At 41.5% G+C, this 24,648-nt stretch overlaps 3 protein-coding genes across 5 annotated transcripts in view; 1 reads left to right on the top strand and 2 right to left on the bottom strand.

Annotated features, from left to right (window-relative positions):
* The window catches only part of LOC308335729 (myosin-IIIb), a 29,352-nt gene extending 28,693 nt beyond the window's left edge, over positions 1-659 (bottom strand). Inside the window, exon 1 of the mRNA XM_080792897.1 lies at positions 304-659. Coding sequence (XP_080649023.1) covers positions 304-405 — 102 coding nt within the window. The 5' untranslated portion in view covers positions 406-659. The remainder of the gene's footprint in view (positions 1-303) is intronic.
* Positions 660-3,119: 2,460 nt separating this feature from the next.
* Positions 3,120-7,820, bottom strand: tfpil (tissue factor pathway inhibitor-like; the record flags this gene model as incomplete). Its single annotated transcript, XM_080792213.1, has 6 exons — positions 3,120-3,526; positions 4,067-4,145; positions 4,901-4,957; positions 5,592-5,759; positions 7,056-7,253; positions 7,805-7,820. 6 exons carry the CDS (start codon positions 7,818-7,820, stop codon positions 3,445-3,447), a joined length of 600 nt encoding a protein of 199 aa, XP_080648339.1. The 3' UTR covers positions 3,120-3,444.
* A 1,522-nt stretch (positions 7,821-9,342) lies between these two features.
* intu (inturned planar cell polarity protein) overlaps positions 9,343-24,648 on the top strand; it is a 38,691-nt gene continuing 23,385 nt past the window's right edge. For 2 of the 3 annotated variants that reach the window (XM_080792392.1, XM_080792393.1), the window contains exons 1-5: positions 10,654-10,879; positions 13,648-13,857; positions 14,491-14,927; positions 15,744-15,829; positions 22,259-22,483. In XM_080792392.1, the coding sequence (XP_080648518.1) occupies positions 10,767-10,879; positions 13,648-13,857; positions 14,491-14,927; positions 15,744-15,829; positions 22,259-22,483 (1,071 nt within the window). In that variant the 5' untranslated portion in view covers positions 10,654-10,766. Of the gene's footprint in view, positions 9,791-10,653; positions 10,880-13,647; positions 13,858-14,490; positions 14,928-15,743; positions 15,830-22,258; positions 22,484-24,648 lie in introns of those variants that run through there. The other variant, XM_080792394.1, reaches the window with a different exon arrangement.

The following is a 24,648-nucleotide window of genomic DNA, read 5'->3' on the forward strand; positions in this document are numbered from 1 at the left end:
GGAGTCTGTGGAGATATTGGTCAGTGCATGCTTTCCAGACAGTTGTTTTTAGGAAAACCCGACCACGCGATGCTGACAAGACACAATGTCAGCGGAATATCTGATTATTATACGTGGAAATACAGTCAACTCAAGATAAACACATACGGTAGGGTAGACCATAATATGCTGCACACAAGACACCATATGACGAAATGGTTGGTTGGTTTGAGCTAGGTTTCAGAACTTCTGACACAGATCGCGGATGCATGGCCACGTCAGAATAAAGCAGGGCATTTAAATCATATATACAGTACTACTTACATATATGTGATCCTTCTTGAAACGCTGGCTTAACGACTCCAACAAACTGTTTTCATCCAAATCCGACAAAGTTGCCAAATCGTCATGGAGAAAAGCCTCCATTGCCGACAGTACTGTCTGTATAGTCCCAATAAAACCAAAACTATAAACTAACAATCATACACGTGTACACATCCTCTCTCTGGACTTTTAGACAGCGTCCATGCATGGGTTTGTTGCTTTGTCGTTGGAAATAAAATAAACAGCAGTCAGCACTTCTCATTGAGAGTGCTGTCTGTGAACTTGCACTTATATTTTCCAGTTGAACCAACGCTGCTTTTTAGCTACTGTGTGTATCTGCCTTTCTGACTGTCCAATCTGTCTCTCTCTCTTGAGAACACAGAAGTTAGAAAGATCAGCCTCTCTTTTCTTTTCTCCACTGACTCCTCTCCTCCCCTTTCCTTTCTGCGCTGAATACATTAACCCATTCCTCACCATGAAAGGGGCACAGCTGTGACTGAGACTCCACCACCACACCACTAGGCTGACATGTACATTAATTATAATCAATATTGAAGTTGAACGTTGTAACAATCTGACTGTAATCTATGTATGTAAAGTTCATATCTTTCCTCAATTTCCACCCCAGTGATTAGATTTTTATGTCATGTCAGTTGTATTTGTATTTGCATATTTCATACAATCAAGTCCACAGTATACTACTGAAGCTATATAAACAAACTATTTACAGAGATCCACACTATACAGCATTTATTATAAACCACCACACCCATTCAACACACATAGGATACCATCATACCACGTTTATGACCTCCCAGTACACCCCCACAACTCACTACTACTACCACACAGGAAACACACACACACAAGGCCACCTAAAACTTCATAATAATCCCTTTAAGCAAGCATTTTAAAGATGACACAGTTGTAGCAGATCTCAGATCATCAGGAATATAAGTGTTAATAGCAGCACAGTGACTAAAATGGTGTACCTTCATGACATGTAGAATGTATTCTAGATGCAGTTAGACCAGTGTCTGATAAACTTAGAGATTGAAGACATCGCCCGTACTCCATTCCCTTCACTGTCTTTCCGTCTCCTTCAGGATAGAATACAAGGTCTGCCTCCTCACCCATCTGTGCATCCACAGCCACCACCCCCCCCCCCCCCCCCCCCATACTTAAAGGGACTCATTGAACCCCCAGCCTCCCTCCGCTCTGGTACATCAAACGCACTCAAAAGCACAAAGACAAAACTCCACACCATGGGGGACCGGGCCTTCTGCTCAGCTGCTCCTCGGCTGTGGAACGCCCTCCCCGACCACCTGAGAGCACCACAGTCCGTGGATGCTTTTAAAAAACGGACTAGGGGTGTCACAATAACTACAATAATCATGACTCAAAAACTAACAATGGGTAGTTTTTATTCAGACATCAATATCTTTTGCATGCAGATGAACAAAGTTGGTTTTAAAAAAAACATCTTACTTCATTACATTATACAGTATGCAGCCTCATAGAAAACATTTTACAAATATTCACATCACATGTAAGAAAATATATAGTTCACAGCTGGTTGCCCTAATATGGCAACAAGACTATAGTATATATAACCAGTATATAACCAGACTATAGTAATTGTCATCGTTATGTTTTATTTTGAATGGCTATTGGGCTGGTGCGCAAGGTTGTCATGGGCTACAGCAGCTGGGTGGGCTACTTTGAAGATGGAGAGGGCCACTATAGTTCCACGCTCACCCCAGAGGGCCACTATAGTTCCACGCTCACTCCAGAGGGCTACATTGCATAATATACTGTCGTATCAAAAAAAACCATCTACAAGCTCAAAACGTGTCACAGTGCAACACGTTTTGAGCTTGTAGATCTGCAATTCTTGCAATATTTGAATTGAAATCCTGAAAAGTAACACATGTTTATTTAGTTCCACAAGCATTTACTTTACTTTACTTATGTTAACTAATACTTTGGACATAAAAAAGCCACGAAGTAATTAAAGCATGTTTGAATGTTTGGAATTTTAACAGCTGAAATTAATAATATACCAGTTTTCCGATATTAACCTGAGCCCACATTAAGTGAAGATGGGGGCCACATGTGGCCCCTGGGCCACCAGTTGTATGTATGGGCTACAGTATTCCAAGGAAGCAACTCCCCTGGTTTTAGTTTAAATGCAACAACTTAACCACATGGAACCCGTCATCCCTATTCTGGGGGCAGATACAATTGGCAAAAACAGAATATCTGCAAGCTCACAACAAGTCACAATGTGAAGTGTTGTGCACTTGTTGTTCGACTATAATTTTGCATAGGAGAAAACAGAAGGGGGCCTAATACAGAGCCCCCATAGGGTTAAAATAGTGTAAAAACAGATGTATATATATACAGTATGCACGCACGCACAATGCCAGTTAATGCCAAGTTAAAAAACGCCCATCCAAATAATTGTCACTAAACACTGAAACATTTCTTGTGTTACATGTACAGTACTGACATGTGTCCATCCAAGCATTAAAACAGCCATTTTGTCTCCGTCAATAATAAAAGTCCAACTAGGACCAATATATCATTAGGCAAGCAGAACAGGATAGGTAACACTCGCTATGCACGCTTGTCTATAATGTTTTATAAATATACGTATAGTGCATTATAATCTTACGACACTGTAACATTATAGTTATAAGAACTCATAAATACTCATAATGCTTTAAAACAATATAGATTATAAAGCATTCTATAATCTGCTCATGGATGATTGATTGGTTGCTTGATTGATTGAGCATTGTAATTGTATTAACAGTTTGCAGAATGGGTACAGTTCAGTCATGGGTATGGCACTGTGATTACAGTTATAAGTATAGTCTATGAAATCAGCGTTCTCAAATAAACATGAGAAATTGCATCTGAGACAGTCTTGCATCTTTTATTTTGGAGTGCTGCCTTTTCCACTTAGTTGGTTTATGAGTCGTGTTAAGATTATTGTTAGAAAGAATTATGAATATTTCTGCGTACTCTTACAGTCTTATAAGTAGGTTAAAATGCCTTATTTATAAGTATGTTTATCATGCACTATTATAGACATGGGATGCATACAGTAGCTTGGGCTCCCAAAATGCTGTCTTCTCACACAGTTCCCATCGTAGGCGACATCTCTGTCCCATCGTCAGGGTCCTGCTTTCCCCCTTTTCTCTTGGCTTTCTGCTTTCTACAAAAATAGAAGTCAGGGACAACAGTAATTACAGTGGTGGGAAAATAACTACTTTTTTTTTTTTTTTACTTCAGCAAAAAGTATCAATACTGCAAAGTTCAGTAACCAAAATGTATTAAAGTACAAACAGATTGGCATCAAAATATACTTACCAAGAGTAAAAGTAGGAATGTCCCGTTTCGCAAGGTATCATTTATGTATTAAGATCTTTTGAAAATAGCAGATCTACAAGCTCACAATGCAACGTGTTGTGAGCTTGTATTCTCAAATAGACAAAATTTTAAAGAAGTGGTTAATGCATTTTTTTGTAATAATAATCCAAATCTACGAAGTAACTAAAGGTTTTCAAATAATTGTAGTGGAGTAAAAAGTACAATATTTGCCTCTGAGATGTAGTGGAGTAGAAGTTTAAAATGTGTAAATCGTACCTCAAATTTGTACTTTTGGACATTACTCGAGTAAATGAGTTACTTTCCAACAGCAAGTTGAGTAATTATGATACATAAATGTGCTTGAATGTGCCGTTCGCACGCTTACCTTTCCTTCACAATGAAAACGACACCGATGATCACAGACACTCCAAAAATTATTCCTCCTAGAATGCCCACAATCAGTCCTATAGCAAACAGAACACACACATTGGAGATCATTTGATGTAATAAAAAAACACAAAGAATAATTTATTCTTCTTAAAATAAAACACCAGGAATCAACTTTATTGTCACATAACAGGTTTACAGGTGTAAACCCGTGGGTGAAATTTGTTTTTGTGCAAGCTCCATTGCTTTATTTCCATAAAAGAGAGAAAGGGAACCTGAATGTACCTGAGGTAAGGTGCATGAGCATAGCAGCAGATATATACTGTGCATGATATGCTATGGACGTTATTTATATATCACTAATATCAGGCAGTGTGTTGTACTTTTGATTAAGGTTCAGAGTGCCCGTGCGTGTGCTGTCTACATATACAGTACGTATAGTATACATACAATACGGTTGGTACAGAAAGGCAGCAGAATTCTTGTGTTTCAAACAATTAGACAAAACAAGACTGAAAGGTTACATCGTTTTGTGATAAAGAAAACAATAGCCATGTAAATAAGTGAATGTAAAAAAACTAAAAATAAATATATATTAATTATATTTGATCAGACAAAACACTAAACATGAAAAACAATCTGTAACAATCTGTTACAAGACAGAATTCTGGGCTCATATTGTGATGACGATTTATGAGCTTCAGACAGTAGGCCTACTACTTGTGAACACAGTAGGTGGCCGCAGTTTCTGCCTATTCTTTGTTGAGACATGTCATTTCTCTTATGCTGCTAAATCTAAGTATTGAATGACATCATTTGTGTATTCATTTACCTGCATCAGTGGTCGCTTCATCTGGATTAGGAATAACTCCACTTCTGCCTAGTCTGGCTGCAGAAAGAGACAAAAATCAATGAGGACATCTAGTGGACAACATCCACTATGCTACTATTGGAAAACTGTATAAATGCATTATTAGTGCTTCAGTGGATAAGAGTAGTTCCTCCAACTCGAGGACATAGTGGAGATAGTAGCCTCTATTAGTAAGTCAATAAAATAAAGTAGGCTAACAATAATTCTTAAAATTACAGGGGGAAAAAATATAAATATAATTGGTGGTAATAACCACCTGTAAGAGTGGGGTATACAATATAGCTGGTTTTCAACCAGTGGTCCGGGGACCACCAGTGGTCCTTGAGGAGGTTCCAGGTGGTCCCCAGCTAAATGATGGAGAGTTGGTAACCAAATGGACCCTTATAGATTTTTAACTCTTGAGAGCGTAAAATGAAATCAAATGGACTCGGTTTCATTTTACGCTCTCAAGAGTTCAATTATGGTTACACATCTGCATTAAGCCTACTGTAGACAAAATCTTATCCAACGACAACAACATATTCTTTAGTTTTGGGTCTGAGAGGCTAAATGTCATCAAATGGTGGTCCGTGACTCGAATGCCGAATAAATAATGGACCTTGAAATGAAAAGGGTTGAAAACTCTTGTAATAATAATAATACATGAACATACCCATACACGTCTTCTGGCATTTCTCCCTCGTATCGAAGCGGTTGCCGTTGCCTTGGCAACCACCGTAGTGGAAGAGTCGGCAGTTCTTCTCCACTGCGTCGTAATGGTACATCAATAACATCGCCATGCAGCTGCCATAATCAACTGGGAGGTTGCACGCTTCCTCATCTGTTGGACCAAACCACAATGGAGATTATTTTATTACTTTTAGGCGCCCTGTTCCATTTGGCATTAACATCTCATACCAGGACTAGTGTGTATTAGATTCAGAGTCAAAGTGGGGTCCAGGGACCCCCAGGGGTCCTTGAGGGAGTTCCAGGGGGTCCCCAGCTAAATGATAGTTTGGAACCAAATGGACCCTTATGGGTCTGTAACTCTGAGTGTACAAATGGAACCAAATGCACCCGTTAGTCCATTTGGTTCCATTTGATTCCATTTGAGTTAAATTAATATTGCCAGTCTCAGAGATAGAAATGCCATTAAATGGGGGTCCGTAGACTAATGCATGTCAAACTGGGGGTCCTTGATATGAAACAGATTGAGAATCACTGCTAGAGCCGTAAAAACTTCTCTTATGGGCCATCCCATCCCATGCCATGGTCCCTGGCATCTCTTCAAATGGGGGCTAATTAGTGGGTCCTTGACATGAAAAAGTTTAACCACTGCATTAAGCCAACTAAACCTGTGTTGCTGTCAGGCAGAAAGCTCTTTTTATCTCTATATTAATTTAAAACTTTTTGTGGGTTTTTTCGTAATGCCCTACTGATCAATAGGCCTATACTACAGTGTCCCATAAAACCATCAAATCGCGTTTTGGAGCTTGTAGATCTGCTATACTTTTGATATTTTTAAATTTGAATCCTGAAAAGTAACAGTTTTGGACATACAGTAATGAGGTTTCCTCCCGACAGAGACAACTTTCACCAGGCATTCAAATCATATAATACAGCCTCAGTACAATATCAATACTGAAAACAGTTTTCTCTTTTTCTGACAAATTACACTGCAGCCATAATGGGTCAATGTGAATTAAAAAGGCTCTTTCAAAAACATTTTATTTTTTTAATTTTTAACAGATCTTCCAGTATAATCTTCCACAGTTAAAAAGAACAATAATCAAACCAACCCCTCTCAACATGCAAAACTCCATCCCTAGCAAAAAGTGTCTATATTGAGTGAAACACCGCCAAAAAAATCATGATGACATATGACGATGACGTCCTCCGGTGACGTTCAAGGATGGTCAGGACTCGACTAGGCCAGATCACACACAGCCCATATGCATGGGGGTGATCTTTGCGTCATTTCCAGAACGTCTTCAGTTGAAATAATATAGCTTATTCTGAGCCAGATCTGACTAGTTATGATATGATTTGGCCTCAATCAGGGACGACCCCAATCAAGACGTCACTAATTCGTCCAGGTCCTGACCGTGCTTGCTATAGCACCTGTCGACTGACCTACCTGTGGCCGGGTAGAGTTGACTGAACTTTGAGGAGCAGGTCTGCATACACTCCCTGTCTGAGGTGAAGAGATTCCCATTCCCTTCCTGGCCTTTGTAGAAGAAAGGCTGACAGAGGTCCATGTCTTGGACATAGAAATACATGAGTTTCTTCTCATCTCCACTTCCCTCGTTCAGTGGCTCGCTGCAGACAGCAGGGTCTGAAAAATAAACAAGTAAACAAGTTTAGTTACATACATGTTATGTGGCGTCTATTAAATACCCTAAAATGTCATCTCTGCATCATGGTAAACCGAGTCTTAAAATGCTAAATGACTTCAATGTAACAGTCTTCAGTGTTATATACCTAAAGTATAGATCCCTTTAGTTCTATTTTGTACACTCTCAGACTTGAATTAACAGTATGGATGTTATTAAGTGACTGTATGTTCTGCATCAGCTTGTGTATGTTACTTCCCTGTGTGGCTGATTTCAGTTTGTTCCTTAATCCTTATTTACATTGATATCAAAAGTAAATATCGGAAGTGGAGATTATGGCAAATATAAGGCCAATAGGCCTATCATCTGCTTCAAGAGCTGATATAATTGTTACCAGTTTCTTAGTAATTTCTTACTGCAGTACACATCTACAGTACAATATAGCCTATAGTGTATTTTACATCACACTTTTCTTTAAATACATAGTTGATATTTGTTTTGGAATATTTCTATTTGATATTGTCCTAAACCTCTATTGTTTTATATTATTTACCTGTATATGTCCCCATTTTCATTATAACGACTTGATAGTTTGATGAGAGTCATGATAATTTAAGACACTGCAAACTTTGTTTTAAAAAAACTATACAAATATTAATTAATATTAATAACATAATAATAATCCCATGTATATAACTGGAAGATAGCACAAAATTATAGGCTACTGTAAAGAGTTTACAAAAAAGTAATAATCATAAGTTAGGACACAATAGGACATTAAACTTATACATACCATTTGCCAAAGACAGAGAAACCACAGCCCCAAGGAAAACCAACGGAACAAACATTTTTGCCACCATCTTAACGGACAAATTGTTCAGGCCTGCCCAGATCAAGTTTCCTTCCAACGAAGGTATATCTGTTTCTTTTCAAACCCCTAGCACACCCTAGCAGAGGTTGGCAGGTAATGTCCTTTAGACCCATGTCGCCTTTATCATGTTCACATAGTTTTTATGACCATGCAGGGAGTGTCAGTTTCTCTCTGACCACAGACACCATGGCTTTATGCCATAAAATACGTAAATGAGTGACATAGGCCTTACTGTGTGGTGTGTCAACAGTAAGCTACAATCTTCAATTCAACCGTCTATGGTAGAATACCATGTCACAGTCAACACCAAATACAGTAGTTATTAGAATGATTTCTATTTTTTTGCTTTGTTTTCTGGTTAAATTATATAAATTATTATTAATATGATTTATGCAATTATTAAATATTGTTGGATCAGCCATCTGCTGTGGGGAATGCAGTATCGTTTCCTTTTATGCTTGAGCATTTGGGTTAGTCTAGAATATCAACCCTACAGTATTTGTAAAAATTATGATTTATTTTTTGGTATATTTGTATGGTATGCCTGTAACTGTTTTGATGAATTGAAAATGGAGGACCCTGATGTAAACAAGTCTTAGTGGTGCCTTTTCTGCAAGGTTTTATCCTCTTAAATAAAATAAAAAATAAAAGAAAATAATAAGCCTAATTCTTAAAGAGAGGATTCAGAAGATTGTATTGTATTAAGCTAAGCTTTGCCTGGAACACTTCTAAGGTTCTCACACCCCCTGGCGGCGACCCATACATTTAAATTTAAATAATTGAGTGAGTATTTTCGGGTTTAGCTATTAGAACTGTTGATTGACGTAGAATAATAATGCATGCATGCATACATACATACATACATGGGGATTTTGTTATTGTTAAGCAGCCAAAAGCATCACATTTAATGTATAATGCCATGTTAAAAATACCCCCCCCCCCCCAATTGGATTTTGTGCATATATAATCTACATAGGCTATGGCTGACCAAAATCAAATGCAAAGCTTGTAGCCTATAGGCCTAGCCGCCTATTGATAAAAGTAGCAGACAAGTTAAAGCTTTGCAAACTGTGTCACAAGCTGAGGGAGTCTTCTTAACTCCACCTGCCAATGAAAGCAGCCAGTCGGGTCGGGCTGAATGAATAGAATATCCTCAATGAATCCAAAGCAGTCTGGTCTGGTCTCTGGTCTGGAGAAGTACTCAAACCCTTTCAAAGGCACTTTACTTTATTCAGTTGGATCAGGTCCAGACTAGTCCGAGTGATTGACGTGAGAAACAGGAGGAGGACTTTTTCCCCCCTCTAGGAGACAGAGGAGGATCCAGAGTGAGAGGACTTCATCATTCGGACACAGACAGGCAGAGGAATTATAGACAAATATTGTTATTGTCAGGTTTGTTTGACAGTTTGAGGAGGGTTATTCTGCCACACTATTGTTTGCTGGACCTGGCTGGCTGGCAGAGCTGCAGGTTTTAAAGTTGTGTGTCTCATATTGGGGAAACTATAGCGATATATTATAGTCCCCGTTGTTTGAACATGTTTACTGAACGCACTCGTCGACCTCGCGACAACATGAAAGACAAATAATGTTCAGCATTTCTGCGGATGGAGCATCATTCTCTAATAATTTAGAGGACTTCGATTCTATACGCAGTGTTCTCCTTTACAGGTGAGTCAGATCTAAGTTAGTAGCTATCTTTAAATGGTTTAATTGCTAAATAAATGGCATTGTTTTCGGCTACTTTTGTCAAAAGTTTTAGTTGACTGAATGCCGGAGGGGATTTAAAGAACTCGTGCAGTGCACTGGGGTGATCGAATGAGGGGGGCAAGGGTGAGAGAATTTATTACAGTTAAGCATATTATTCAGTGGATTAATTCAGCCCCTTGAATGTTATCCATCGAATTGTATTTCATTTGTAATTTTCGATATCCCTAAACAAGCCAATTGTGTTTGTTTTTTAATCGCCCCGCAACGAGTCAACGACCTTATTTTTTGTCGTAGTGCTTGCTGAGTTGCTGTTGCTTTATGCATTATTCAAGTGGATCGTGGAGCCAAAGATGCCAAGTCAACTTGTCTTTCATGACACAGTCACTGCACGTGCAAATTCTAGTTGCCCGTGCCAGAGTGTTGCACTTAAATCAGTGGCCTGGGCCCCAGGCCACTGATTTAATTGTTAACAATTTAATTGTAAAACATCCAGTGATGTTTTACAATTTCCAGAAAATGTGTCATAATTTGAAATTAAACACTATATTTAAATATAAATTAGACTATATCCACTAAATGGAAAAAATGCCACAATTTCCAAACACCAACCAAGTAATTTCAAGTTACCAGTGCGTATTAAATCAGCACAAACTATAGTCACGTAATTAAACTAAATGTGCCATGACAACACCTCGAATGTGCGTTACTAGCAGAGCATCTCTGTTGTCAGGAGCAACGCTGTCGTTGACCAATCGCGTTGAAAATACTCACGTCACGTGGTCCGTCCGGAGAGCCCCGTATGTGGCAACAACATGGCGAGGAAAGGAAACATGATCAACTCCTCGCTCTCGCAAAACTTCATCAGCAACATTTTAGTCACTTCAGGAACAAAACATAGCTCTTCAGACAGTGCACGAAAACCGCCGTTGTAGTAAAAATGTCCTCGAACAGGCCGGATGAGAGCGCTGTTGATCGCAAGTTTCAGAAAGAGGAGAGAGAAGACAACGAGAGTGATACTGACACTGAATCCACATCATCAAGTTACTCTGAGTAAGACACTATAACTACCTAACTATGGCCTTGGTTTTCAACCCTTTTCATATCAAGGCCCATTATTTATTCAGTATTTGAGCCATGGACCACCATTTGATGAGATTTTACCTCAATATTTTGTTATTCTTGGATAAAGATATTGTCCACAATTCAATGCTGTATTGATGTGGTACCATAGCAGAGATAACAGGCAAACGTTGGTCAAAATAACAATTCTTCTACATTCGTTAATTGTGTAGACTTCTTGTTAATTAAGTAATGCAGATATTTAACAATAGTTTAACTCTTGAGAGTGTAACATGAAACCCTTCTTATGGGTCCATTTGGTTTCATTTAACACACAACTAAGAGTTAAAGATATATAATTAAGGGTCCATTTGGTTACCAACTCTCCATCATTTAGCTGGGGAAAATGTTGGAACCCCCTCAAGGACCACTGGTGGTCCCCAGACCACTGGTTGAAAACCACTGACCTACCTATGGCCTATAATATGCACGCATCTGATTTCTTATGCAGTAGAAGTAGCCTACAGTAGATCTAATAGAAGACCTGACCACAGAAAAGTGTATTCTAAAAATATGTATCTAGTATACTGTAGTTAAATCCTGATTATTAATTCAACTATACAGACAGGCTACATGTGAAGTCCATATTCACGTTTTTGAGTTGCTCGGCTACCAGGGAAGCTGCAATTTGATATGCAAACTGTTGTGTTGCCTCTAGGGATGGTAATTGACGGAATTGCTTCGCTGGTTGCTGGAGCAAATCCGTCTATTATGGCATGTGTAGTCTGTGTAGATAACTTGAGTGTTTGTCAAGTTGAGTTAAGTGCAGCCCGTTTATGACAGACGTCACAAAATCACTGCCTTGTAGTCGAAGCAAGTTCGCCCAGGCAAAGAATATAATGCGTGTTGGGTTGCTCACATAGAGCGCCACAGACATAACAGACATGGTTGTAAAAGTGGTTGGAGGTTTTTACAAGAAATAAAAGTACAAAGTAGGCCTGTATAGTAGTAATAAAGTGTATGGGTCTTAGGCCTCCTAGAGAGGGAGTGTCCCCAACTCTCTCCCCCCTCTCTCCTCCCCTCGTTTTTCATAGTTTTGGGGAAATGTTTTCAATTTAGTCGGTTAACCTTCTTAAATAATTGTATGCTATTCGCCGTCCTCCTCAGTGAATTTATGGACGTGGTTTTTTCTGAGCTGCCTACCACACGTTCGCCGAAGGCTTCATTTAGAAAGACCAAAAGAAAGAAAATAAGTCCAGCTGAATTTGTTCTTTTTACTTAGCTTTTTTGGTTGTTGCTTGGACTGTGTGGTTTTCCATTGGTCTCATTCTATAAACCAATGAGAGGCCTGTTGTTTTCTTTCATTTAGTGCCCCGGGATAGAAATCAAAATGTGCTCAGGAGGAGGACAAAAAAACAAAAAAATAATTTAACATTATTACATTTACATGGCAACGTTCTATACATATACAAGCTTTAGCCGTTGCACATTTCATGATAATGTGAGAAACAGAGTTTCTCCCTTGTCATTTGCAAGCTATTGAACAAACCATTTGGCAGTCACCTTTGTATATTTTGTTTTTGTTTTATTGAGACAGACGTTGGAAACCGGGAAGCACCACCACATGGGCTTCCAGAGACGGATGTTCTTAAACCATGCATTAGGCCTACTGATCTCTCTACATGACAGTGGTTTTCAACCCTTTTCATATCACGGCCCATTTATTTATTCAGCATTTGAGCCACAGACCACCATTTGATGACATTTTAGCCTTGCAGACCCCAAAAAGTACCGTATATATTTTGTTGTCGTTGGATAAGATTTTGTCCACAGTTCTGCATGCTGTATTGATGTTGGTACCATTAGGAGAGAAAACAGGCAAACATTGATCAAAATAACATTTATTCTAGGCCTACATAATTGTGTAGACTTATGTCTAAACACAAACAAGTCACATGGAATCTATCTGATTTAGATCAGGTTGTTGCATTCAGACCATAGACTGTAAAAAATATGGACAAAGCGTTCCGCGGGTCTAACATCAACGTAAAAGGAAGCCTGTCAGTCCTTGAATTGTACATCGCCATCTTTCTAGATCCGTTTGGGCCCAGCTGGCCATTGGCTGGTCCAGACAACGAGGCGGGACTTCCCCCCTTCTTCTCCGTTGGTTTTTATTTTGACTCGAGTGGGTGGGGAATCCCGATCATAGACTGTAACGGTAGCCACGCCCCTCAGAACATACACGACTTTATGGTAATTATTTTTATAAATGGGACCATAATTTTCCAAAAAGAATATTATGACATTAGAAATGAGACTTTAAACTAGTGACTGGAAGCAGAAAGTATTCATGACCATGTTTATTAAGGTAATACAGTCTAGGTGAAGTTGGGCCCAAATACATGGACTTCTATGGGGCTATGGGTTTTTTTGGGCCCAATGACAGCGCCACAACAGGAACTTTCAGGAAATCCCGATTTCCTTAGTAGCTTCACAAAATATCTGTCTGACTGCCCCCCTGATTCAGACTGAGACGGATTTCCTCAAATCAGATTTGAATCCGCCACTGAATGTGACTCAAAACGGATTTCATGTGACCTGTCTGCATTTAGACTTATTTAAATACATCGGATTTCAATCTGGATGTGGCACAGATCTGACACAGGCTAGATTCAGGCCACAGTTGGCTGCCAGTGTAAATGTGGCCTTAGTATCGCTACGCGAGGCTAACGCAGCCTATTCCTTCGTTTGTCCCTCAGTGACTTGGAACCAGAATGGCTGGACGACGTGCAGAAGAACGGCGAGCTCTTCTACCTGGAGCTGAGCGAGGGCGAGGAGGAGGCCGCGCTGGCCAGGGCCGCTGCCGCCAGTCACGGCGCCTCCACCAATCACGTTCGCTTCAGTGAAAAGGAGGCGGAGGTCATCACGGAATCGCGGAACAACAACAGGAAGCAGCGCTCCGACTCAAGGTTATAATAGTTTTGGATTTTTCATTTAAGTTTAGTTTTAGTTTAGTTTTGACTTATATTCTTTTCTAATTCAGTTAGTTTTAGTTATTATATATTTTTTATTTTTGTTTGGTTTTAGTTTAGTTTTCATTAGTTTTAGTTTTTTCAGACCTTTTCAATCCTGCACCTGATGAATAAGTCGACTGTCAGGTGCAGGATTGAAAAGGGCCAGAGTAAGTATTGTGTAATAGAAACCTCAAAAGATAGCATTTAAAAAATTCAGTTACAGATTAGATGAACTAAACTAAACAAAAGGACATTTTGTGTATCATTTCAGTTCGTTTTTAGTTAGTTTCGTAAATACACAATACAGTTTCAGTTACCGGTAGTTATCGTTTTTCTTTTCCCTTTTTTCTTTTTTTTTTAAAATATTTTTTATCCCACGATTTTGTAACCCAGTTTTCTTTTTCACCCAGTGCCAATTATCTAATGTAATCCTGGGCGCTACACTTCCTCTGCCAACCTGGGGGGGCAGCGGACTGCCCTTTCTAATTTTTATTTAGTTTCAGTTAACGAAAATGTATTTATTTATTCTAGTTTTAGTTTTTTCGTGAGTTTTAGTTGACTATAATAACCTTGCTCCGACTCCTCCAGAGCGAAGGGAGGAGGAGAGCCCAAGCTGAAGAAGAGGCTGGCCAGGATCCTCGGGAGGAAACGCCGTCCGTCGCAGCGCAGGGCGGGAGGAGGGGAGCCGGGGAAAGACGGCTCGGATTTGCCGTCGCGACCGGCGCCGGCGTCCATTTTGAAGAACCAGGTGGGCCAAAGGCAGGGTGTGACGGTCCAGCCGCAGCGGTTGAAGGAGGTGTGTGTCTACCTCAACCCTAAACGCCTCGGAGGAGGAGGCGCCTCCTCGACACCTCTGCCCGACAGGGGAGGCCTGCTGGAGGCGTTGCTTGGAGTGGTGCACCGGCCGTCCTGGACCAGAGGCCCAGGAGACCCTGCTGCAGGGAGCAGGAGGGAGGAGGAGCGGCTGGCTGTTCATGGACTGGTTCCTAACAGCCCGGCCATCAAGTGTGGCCACATCCTTATTGGTGAGGCTGGATGTGCATTGCAAATGATGTTGATGTTTTCTAAGAAAACATTCAAGATGGGAAATGATTACAGGCGCCATATACTTTTGGTTAATTATGAGCTCTTGAATAACTTGGATTGGTTTTGAGCACAGACCATGAATTTAGCTCAATAATAATGTACCGTAAGCCATTCATATGTGTGGCTTTTCTTTCTATTCTTTCCCACTGAAATAATGTACGTCTTTTCTTTCTATTCTGGTGCAAATGAAATGGTAGCTAGTCCTCAAGGCTGTCTGTTGTTGAGAGGCAGGCATATACTGAAGTGATTTTCTGCTATCTGGTCTGATCATTGTGTTCTAAGCAGACAAAGGAATGCCAGTTGTGTTTCACCACAAATGACTATCCACTCAAGTTACTGTGTAATGCAACTTTTATACTGCACTGCTCCATGCTTTAACAATTAGAGCAGTTTAAATACCTGAAATAGCTCTGTGTACAGAGATGGTGGTATGCCTTTCTGCACACATGCACATGCAGGTAAAGCCTGCCTTTAATGGACAAATAAGTCCATTGAAGTCATTCTTGTTCATCTTTATAATGCACTAAACATCTGGCTGTTGTCCTCCCGTGATTACGCTAAATTTGTCAAATCCTTTCTGACTTGAAGGCAAGTAACTAGAAAGATCATGTAAATATTTGATAACCGAATTTGCTGATGTGTTGAACAAATGTTATCTAAATACATCCATTGTATGGCCTTACCACCTACGTCCTCAGGTGAAATGACTGACTTTCTGACGTCTTCCGTTGACGTGACTGTCTTTCTGTCCTCAGGTGATGTGCTCATAGCAGTGGATGATGTGGATGTGTCCTCTGAGAACATTGAGAGGGTTCTTTCCTGCATTCCAGGACCAACACAGGTGAGTGCGTGAAAATGAGCCTGTCTCCTGCAGTAGAATTTAAGCGTAAAAATGTTGTTTTAAATGTCAGAATAAACGGCATTTAAAAAGTTTGTCAAATAAGGTATTCAGGTTTTGTACAGTATCTCACAGAGCCATTTGCATGGGAATAAATATAATTATATTCAAATCAATCAAATAGTGAACATAGCAGTTCTGCTAGTGCCCAATGTGTAGCAACGTGATTTCGGCTGGATATTCCACAAATGTTCATCCTTCCTCGTTCAAACACTGCAAAAGACATTTTGTAGAAAAAAGCAATTGAGTTATTAAGTTATTAATATACTGTATTTTCTTTGTCTGATCTGTAACGCCCTAGGACTTTTTTCTTTTTACCACATATTGAAACAAACACTTCATAATGTCTATTGTAGCCCCTCTTTAACTAGCTTTGGTACCCAGGCTTTTATTTTCGTTCGTATTCGGCTCAAAAAAAACTTGGAGAAACCAATTGGAAAATCGCATAGCGGGTTCTCAGATCGGTGAACCAATATGATCCACCGGCTGTTTTCGCCGGCACCCGCACCTCGCTACCAGAAATCACGCCGGCTGGGGCAGGCTGCTCGTAACCGCCGGTCTACCATCTAAGTATGTGTGTATGTCTGTCCCTTGGGAGAGCCATGCATTTTCCACATTGGATTTGATTCCCAAATCCACAAGGTAGTACTTAGGTTTCCAAAATCTTGGCCTGTCGGCACACGCACTACAGTATAAACCGGATCAGCAGATATAGACATTAAGTGGCTTTCCGTCGCGTTGCTTCTACCGCGGCTGTCCCAAGAAAATGTGTATAAAAAGTGCCAATCAGCGCCTTTCGCCATTAGGAAACCATGAATTACTGAGAAACTACGCTTTTGATCGGTAGCTAAAAAAAACAAGAGTTTCACCCTAAATTGAGTCTCCATTCCATTTCCTTTTTCATCCAAAGAAGCAGACCTTCAAATTCAAAAGGGCAGGAATTTGTAAATGATAGAGTGTGGCCCGGGGGGGCGATGGTGTTCGTGGTGGAGTGAGATCGGACCGCGAAGCGACTTTTTCTTTCTGCAGACCCACAGGAAGCCGGCCATTATACGCGGTGGGACAGAGAGAGAGCCCGGCTGATTAGAACATGCAGCCGGAGAGCAAATTACACTGTAGGAATAAAACGGAGGAAGATTTTTGGAAGAAAAACAAAATACATGGAGCAATACAGCTGCTGAGGTGGTTCATTCAGCGAGTAAAGTAAAGTTGTCCTGCTGACTGACGGTTTATTTTGTGTGGTTTATGTCTCCAATTAAGTGATTGCTATTATCATGTATCCTCATCATTATACAGATATAATGGAAGACCTTAAAGATAAGTAACCGAAGTGAATTAAATAGTTGGCGTTTCCCCTCATAGAACAATGCAATAATGACGAGATATTTTAGACAAACGGCAAAGTATTTGAGAACAAATGAAACTACATTATTATGTACTGACTCAACACAACTCAGTCAGACTTCAGCTTAAATACATTCCTACCCCCTCAGGGAGTAGGTGGGTCTTAACACATGGGACAATGGGAAGACCCCCTCAGTCCACAGCTCAAATGTCAGTAAACATAATAATGGGACAGAAAACAACTTCTCATAGTTTAGTTTCCCATGAGTGATTTGATCTCCTAGTAGTCCAATCCAGAAGAACACTGTGTGTGTGTGTGTGTGTGTGTGTGTGTGTGTGTGTGTGTGTGTGTGTGTGTGTGTGTGTGTGTGTGTGTGTGTGTGTGTGTGTGTGTGTGTGTGTGTGTGTGTGTGTGTGTGTGTGTGTGTGTGTGTGTGTGCGTGTGCGTGTGCGCGCGCGCCCACTGCCCACCATGTGTGAATCCTAAATCACTTACATCGACGCAGTGGAATTCCAATGAGGGCACATACGTCAGTCTGACCACGTCCCTGTTATTTATGACAAGAGAAAATGCTGCAGTTAGCTCTCTCGGCCTCCTCACCCAGTCATTTTCAGAATCCATGGTTTGGCCATTTTGGCAATTTTCGAACATTTTTTCATGTCTGACCGTGCCCTCAGAACAATTCGTCTGAACATTTTTAATTTTATGTGTGATAGGTTGTGTACTGTAGCTCAGTGGGAAGAGTGTAGCACTAACACTGCCAGAGTTGTGTAGGGGCAGTGGTGGCTCAGGGGTAGAATGGCTGGATTGGAGGTTCCCAGTTCAAACCTGGGCTGCCCCAGAGTTAGTGTCGAAGTGTCCTTGAGCAAGACTCTGAACCCCTAATTGCTCCAGATGACCAGGTTGGTGCCTTCACTGCCTTGCATGGTTTCCGCCGCCATTTGTGTATGAATGTGTGTGTGAGAGGGTGAATATATGTAAAAGTGCCTTGGATAACGGCGCTATATAAATGCACCATTTACCATTTGTGTGGATTGGTTTCCCACCGGGGGCTGGACCCCATCCTAAAATAAATGTACAGACTTACAGTAAGTACTGCAAGGCGCTTCGGGTAGCAGCATCCCCTCCCTGAATGTCATATGTCAGCTATCAAACGCCCAGAAGCCAGTTGTGATATTATTCTCTCATCATTTGAATCCCCTTGAAACAGAATAACATGACACTGTTGAACTGAAATGTGTAACATCTGCACTGCTTTGAAGCTCCAGAGTTACTACTTGATAGCCTCACTAATACCGCATGTGCTGTAGAACCCTTTCGTGTGTGCGCCTAAAACCAGTGTTCCGTTACTTGCTCTGTATACACGGCACGCCATGGCCGCAAAGGAGTGTCACCACGCGACATGAACGGCTGCTGTGGTTTAGTCACAGCTGGCAGTCTACAGTCTACAAAGACACATTGGCGAGTCTAATTGGTGAGTCAGAATAGCAGAGCAAACCCACCTGTCCCCCATCTAGTAAACATTACCGTATGCATCCATCTTCAACCGCTTAACTGTAGTCACGTCGCGGGGGCAACAGCTCCACCAGAGAGCTCCAGAAAAGATTTCCCTCTCCAGAGCAACATTAGTAACTTCCTCCTGGGGGATCCCAAGGCGTTCCAAGGCCAGTGGGTCGATGTGATTACTCCAACTGCGCCTTGGTCTGCCCCGGCGTCTCCTCCTTAGGGAGAAGCCCGAGAGGCATCCTAACCAGATGCCCAAACCACCTAAGCTGGCTCCCTTCCAGGCGAAGAAGCAGCGACTCTACTCCGAGTCTCTCTCGTGTGACTGAACTTCTCACCCTATCTCTTTTTTTGGGGCTTTTTCTGCCTTTATTGATAGGTTGAAAGTAATTTGACCGGAAATGGGGAGAGAGATGGGGGGGGGGAAGACATTGCAGCAAAGGCCGTCGGGATCGGGAGTCTCCTCACCCTATCTCTAAGGGAGATGCCAGCCACCAGACGAAGAAAACTAATTTCGGCCGCTTGTATTCACGACCTTATTCTTTCGGTCATGACCTACACTTCATGACCATAGGTGAGAGTAGGAACGAAAATTGCTCGTTAGACAGAGAGCTTTGCCTTCTGGCTCAGCCCTCTTTTCGTCACAACAGTGCATTACCATATGCACGTCGCATTACTGTAGCTTGTGTCGTGGTGACGGTGTCTGATTTGGTATGTGTGTACTGTACAATCAGGAGAATTATGAATCAAGAGGGTTTTACTTGCCACTCGCTCATACAGGTGCAAGCAGAGAAATTATGTCAACATACATACAGGTGTACGTCAGCATTTGGATGTTTCGTATGTAGTTTGTTATGTCCGTCGTGTAAGTTTAATTCAGTACGTAATTGGGACGGAAAGGTACTCCATATATTGGCCGAACATGAACGTGTGAGAATGGAACTGTGATGGCGTAGATAGAACTTACTGTAGACTACATAGAACTACAATAATAAACTGTAGGAGCTGCTAGTTTGGTGTTTAATCTCATCAATAGCCAATATCCAATCCAATCCACTTTATTTACAGTATATAGCACATTTCACAACTCAAGGTATACAAAGTGCTGTACAGAAAGTTAAAAGCTAAATACACTGTAAAGCTAAAACATAGAGACACTAGCCACACAGTAAAAAGGAACACATAACAGCAAAGCCAAACAAAAACACAGAACTCTCAAACAGAATTAAAAGCCAAGGAGTAAAGGTGTGTCTTAACTTAAGGCGCACAAAGTAGTAATGTTAGTAGCCTTGCTCAAGGGCTCCTCAGTCCTCACTGTTGTGAGCTTGTAGATCTGCTATATTTATTTATTTTTGGGTGAAAGTTATTTTTGTCCACCGCTGTCCCCCTTATCTGAGGCCTTGAGTCGCCGACTCACACACAGTACACACACACACTCTGGTTCTAGTTTCCTTTAATTAATATCAACTCAGGTCCTCAACAGGCCCCTCCATAGATGACAAGTTTCGGCCGCCAAGTCTGCACCATGTGTGAAGCAAATAGATTCAGTGTGTGTGGTGATTGATTACGTGGCGACTTTGCCTATACATATAGTACAGACTCTATACTATAGAGTGTATTTTGGTCTTGATTTTGGTAATGCAAATTGATTTGTTTTTACATCCGGACACCCCGTCCATGCAGGACAGGCTGACGTCGACTCCAAGGCAGGGTTCGAACCCACAACCTTAACCACTACACTAGGGCGGCAATGCACATAATGTGAATATATATAAAATATATATATATATTCTAATGTGAATATTGTATTATTTATATTTTACTACTTGTACAATGAGGTCTGTGCCTATGTATGCACTGCAGTCATACCATATGTGATCTTACCTACGTCCTTCACCTTTTGGTTCTGTTGTTCATCAGGACTGGAAGAGTTTCCACGTGCGAGGTATGAGCGGCGTGCTGGTTTTCTGGGTTTTCTGGGTTCTCTGTGTACTGCGGTGTCATTTTCCACCGGTGTGGACGTCTGTGCAAATTAACAGTAACAACTTAGGAATTGGGAAAGGGAAACTAACGGTACAAGAACGCTGAAGAGGACGACATACGATGGCCTCTCTGTTGTCTTGCCACTGTGTCTCGGGCCAGAGGCAATCTGGTTTCAATTTAGACACGCAACGCACGCACGCATGCGCACGCACACACAGATGCCTGCTTTTTCTCATTTTGTGTTTATAGGGCTAGATGTTGGTCTCACTTTCACTCTCCAAACATAAAGCATTTCTCTCTCTCGTCCACCTTTTCCTGAGTGGATGTGAATGAAGGCATGAGGGTGGGACCTTACCTTTCCCCCTTTTGGAGGCATGGCACAAGGCACATCACACAAGAAAAGTATTTTCCTACGAGCCGCCCAACCAAAACCTTGAAAAGGACAGAATCCCGTGAGGAGCGCATAACTGTCTGTCATAACCAAGACAGGAAATGAAGACTTTTCATTCCCGTCCAATGACCACAGCGGCGGCCAGTTCTTTTATTTTACTGTTTCACCGGCCAAGTGAGTTTTTTTAAAATTCACTTTCACCCTGGCGTCCCCATTTCGGGGCATGACGTTATGTTGTCAAAAAACGGTCAAAAATAGCTCATCTACAAGCTGCAGAACATGTTGCATCACCCCCACATAATATCGGCTGTTTTCACCATTCGTCGTACGCCGAAGCATATACAGTACTAGGGGCTGATGCCAATGTGTGTCGGCATAGTCGGCCGACTCCCCGGCGTTTGATGGATGGTGGGGTCTGGGGTGGTGGTGGCTTGATGGTCGTGGTAATGATATCCCACCCTGGTAGGGACACCATAATGGGCTGGATTATGTGAATGAATATTGGCTGTGTGTGATGATGATGACTGTCAAAACCCTGTCATCCTGCGCCAAACTGCAGTTATCCAGAGTATACCCTCTGCCAAAAAACGCTGCTGTGTTTATGATGAATGAAGGCTCCCAGAGGTGTTGGATGGCAGGGCTACAGTGGAAAGAGTGATGATCACAACTGCACAACACAATAGAATTGTTTGTGCCTGCATGGGGAAACTAGGTTCTCAGGGCCAGGACAGAAAACCGTACGCATCACATACTGTACAATATTGGACAACACCATGCGGTTGCTGGATAAGTGCCTCTCTCTCTGTCTCCCTCTCTCTCTGTCTCTCTCTCTCTCTCTTTCTCTCTATTACGCTTATTTTTCCACATTTCTGTACCTCCTCTTTATCATATTATTTTTCTTCGACGACTAGTAACTCTCGCTCCCTTTCACCTCTCGTCTATTTTCTCTCTCTCTCTAGTAGTAAAGCTCTTTGGATAAAGGCAGTATTTCATTGCAGGCTCCATCCATTGTTCCTTAAAGGCCTATTTATAGTCCAGTGACCACTGAAACAGTGGTTAGTAAAAACAGAGATGTGTTGTAGTTTTCAGTGGTCACCTCTAGACTATGAATAGGCCTTTAACCATCCCTCCGTCTCCCCCGCCCTCCCAGGTGAAGCTGACCTTGGAGACGGTGGGCTCCGTGGAGGAGGCGGTCAAGGGGGATGGCGAGTCGCCGTCTGCCCCCCGCAGGCCGAGGGGCTCGCCGCCCGTCAGCCAGCTGGTGCGTCTGCTGTGGGGAGAGGACACGGCGGAGCTGCAGATGTCCATCGGTCACGTCCCGCACATCGCCATGTACCTGTCGCTCAATCTGGACTCTGAGTCGCCACAGGAAGAGGTTGGTGGTGGCACATGTTTCACGACCAGAAGATGGAAATGCACACAGACTTACATGTACAGTACATGCACACAGACTTACTAGCACTATACTGTATAGTACATGTACACCAATCAATTTATTGACCCGAGTGCTACTTTCAAAATGACCACCTCAACAAGATCTACATACAAAATCTCACAACATGGGTTCCAGCTTCCACACATTATCGCCTCTGTGTATCATCTCTCTCTCATTTCACCACTCTTCACTGTGCTCAAAAGCCTTTAAGAACTATTCTTTAAAATGGTCTTTATATAGAGAGTAGAGACACTTCTTCTGTCATCTCACTTTAGAATCAGAATTTGTTCTAATCTAGTCGCATATCCGCAGTCCACATTTTTCCATCTTTAGTTTTTCCATTGGTTGTATGGTAACTTAATCCTGACTCTGCGGTCAAGAGCAACCCTTGCCTTGATCCAAATTCAAAAGATGTTGGCCATGATTTCTAAATATAGGTTTCTATTTATTTCTGCTCATCAAGTTCAGGGCCTCTTTCTGAAACGGATGGTGTCTGTCTGCTTCATCCATTGCTCCCCAGTGGCAATGATTCAGTCAGTTGTTACCGAGTGTGTTTTGATAATTAAGTGTAGCAAAAATTACTTCAGCTCTGCATAGGAAACCCCGAGTGTTGCAGTGAAGAGTTCTGGCTCGGTCTCAGTTTCTCGTACGCTTTGGAGAACTACCGCTCTGGACATCATCCAGTTTGGCCTGTGGGCACGACTAACAGAAAACAGAACGCAAGGAGAAATACGACGGGGAGCGAGAGAGGAGCTTTTTCCGGGAGCATTATTGCTCCCGTCCATAAATGCTCCCTGGAATTAGTTTTCTGTGAAAACTATATTCCTCCCCAAGGAGAATCAACATGTGAGCTCTTAGCCCAAAGAGCAATAATTCAAGCCATTGTGAAAGCATAAAATCCATTAACACAATGACGAATTTCCTCCCTTTAAATGGATCCTGTCCGCTATAAAGTACTGTCCTGCAGAGCCAAAGAACTGCCCCACCCCCACTGTGTGAATGTGAAACCGAGAGGGAGGAAGAATGACTTCAAGGTTTAACTCTTCTCCTGCTTAGCAAAAGCATTGTTGTGTCGCAAGTGGAGAGAGTATTATACTTGAATTTCAGTGGTGGAAAAAGTACTCAACGTTTTTACTTAAGTAAAAGTGCTAATACTGCAATATAGAACTACTTACAAGTAAAAGTCCAGAATTCAAAATGTACTTGAGTAAAAGTACAAAAGTATTGGTATTAAACTGTACTTAAAGTACCAAAAGTAAAAGTACTCATTATGCAGAATGTCCCATTTCCAAATGTCTAATTGTCTAAAAATCTGATCTACAAGATTGTGTAGATTGTGTATTTTCAAATGGTCGAATAGAGTGGTTAATGTATGTTTTTTTTTAAATAATAATCAAAATCTACAAAGTAACTAGTAACTAATGTTTTCAAATAAATGTAGTGGAGTAAAAGTACAATATTTGCCTAGAAGGAGTAGAGGGAAAGTACAAGAAATTCGTAATGCTCAACTAAAGTACAAATACCTACAAATGTCCTTAAGGAAATATACTTACCGGTAGTTACTTTACACCACTGTTGAATTTTACGGGTTTTTTAATTCAAGTTGACATGAAACCTAAATCCCTAATTATAAGAGTGGGTTACTGATGTATGACCATGATGTGGGTTAGAAGAATCCTGTCGGAGGTCGGCCGGTCGGCCGGCCTTGTTCTCATATGTGCTAATCCCGGGCGGTGTTGCTCGTGCTCCGATCTCTGCTCTGCGGGGCTGAGCTACACTTTCATTTCTGCCACGAGACCTCCGGTACTCTGTGATCCCATGTTCCCCCGAGGGAGACCTATAATGGCCGGTTGATGTTTTCTTTATGGTTCAGCTGCGCAGTTTTATGGTTCTTTTTCTGCGTAGCCAAACCGGCAGGTTCTTTATTTTTTTTGTCTTTCAGAGCACAGGGCCGACCCGAAGCCACATGAGCCAGCGGTCGTTTCTGTAAATGACAGTGCTGTGCAGGAAACCCGCGAAACTCTCACTTTGATTTCATGCGTCCTTTGATTGCAGGGTAGCAGAAACCAGAGGGAGGGGAAGCGTTGTGCTGCCTTTTATTCACT

The sequence above is a fragment of the Protomyctophum bolini genome (genome assembly GCF_963924005.1).
Source record: "Protomyctophum bolini genome assembly, chromosome: 20".
In the NCBI taxonomy this organism is placed as follows: domain Eukaryota; kingdom Metazoa; phylum Chordata; class Actinopteri; order Myctophiformes; family Myctophidae; genus Protomyctophum; species Protomyctophum bolini.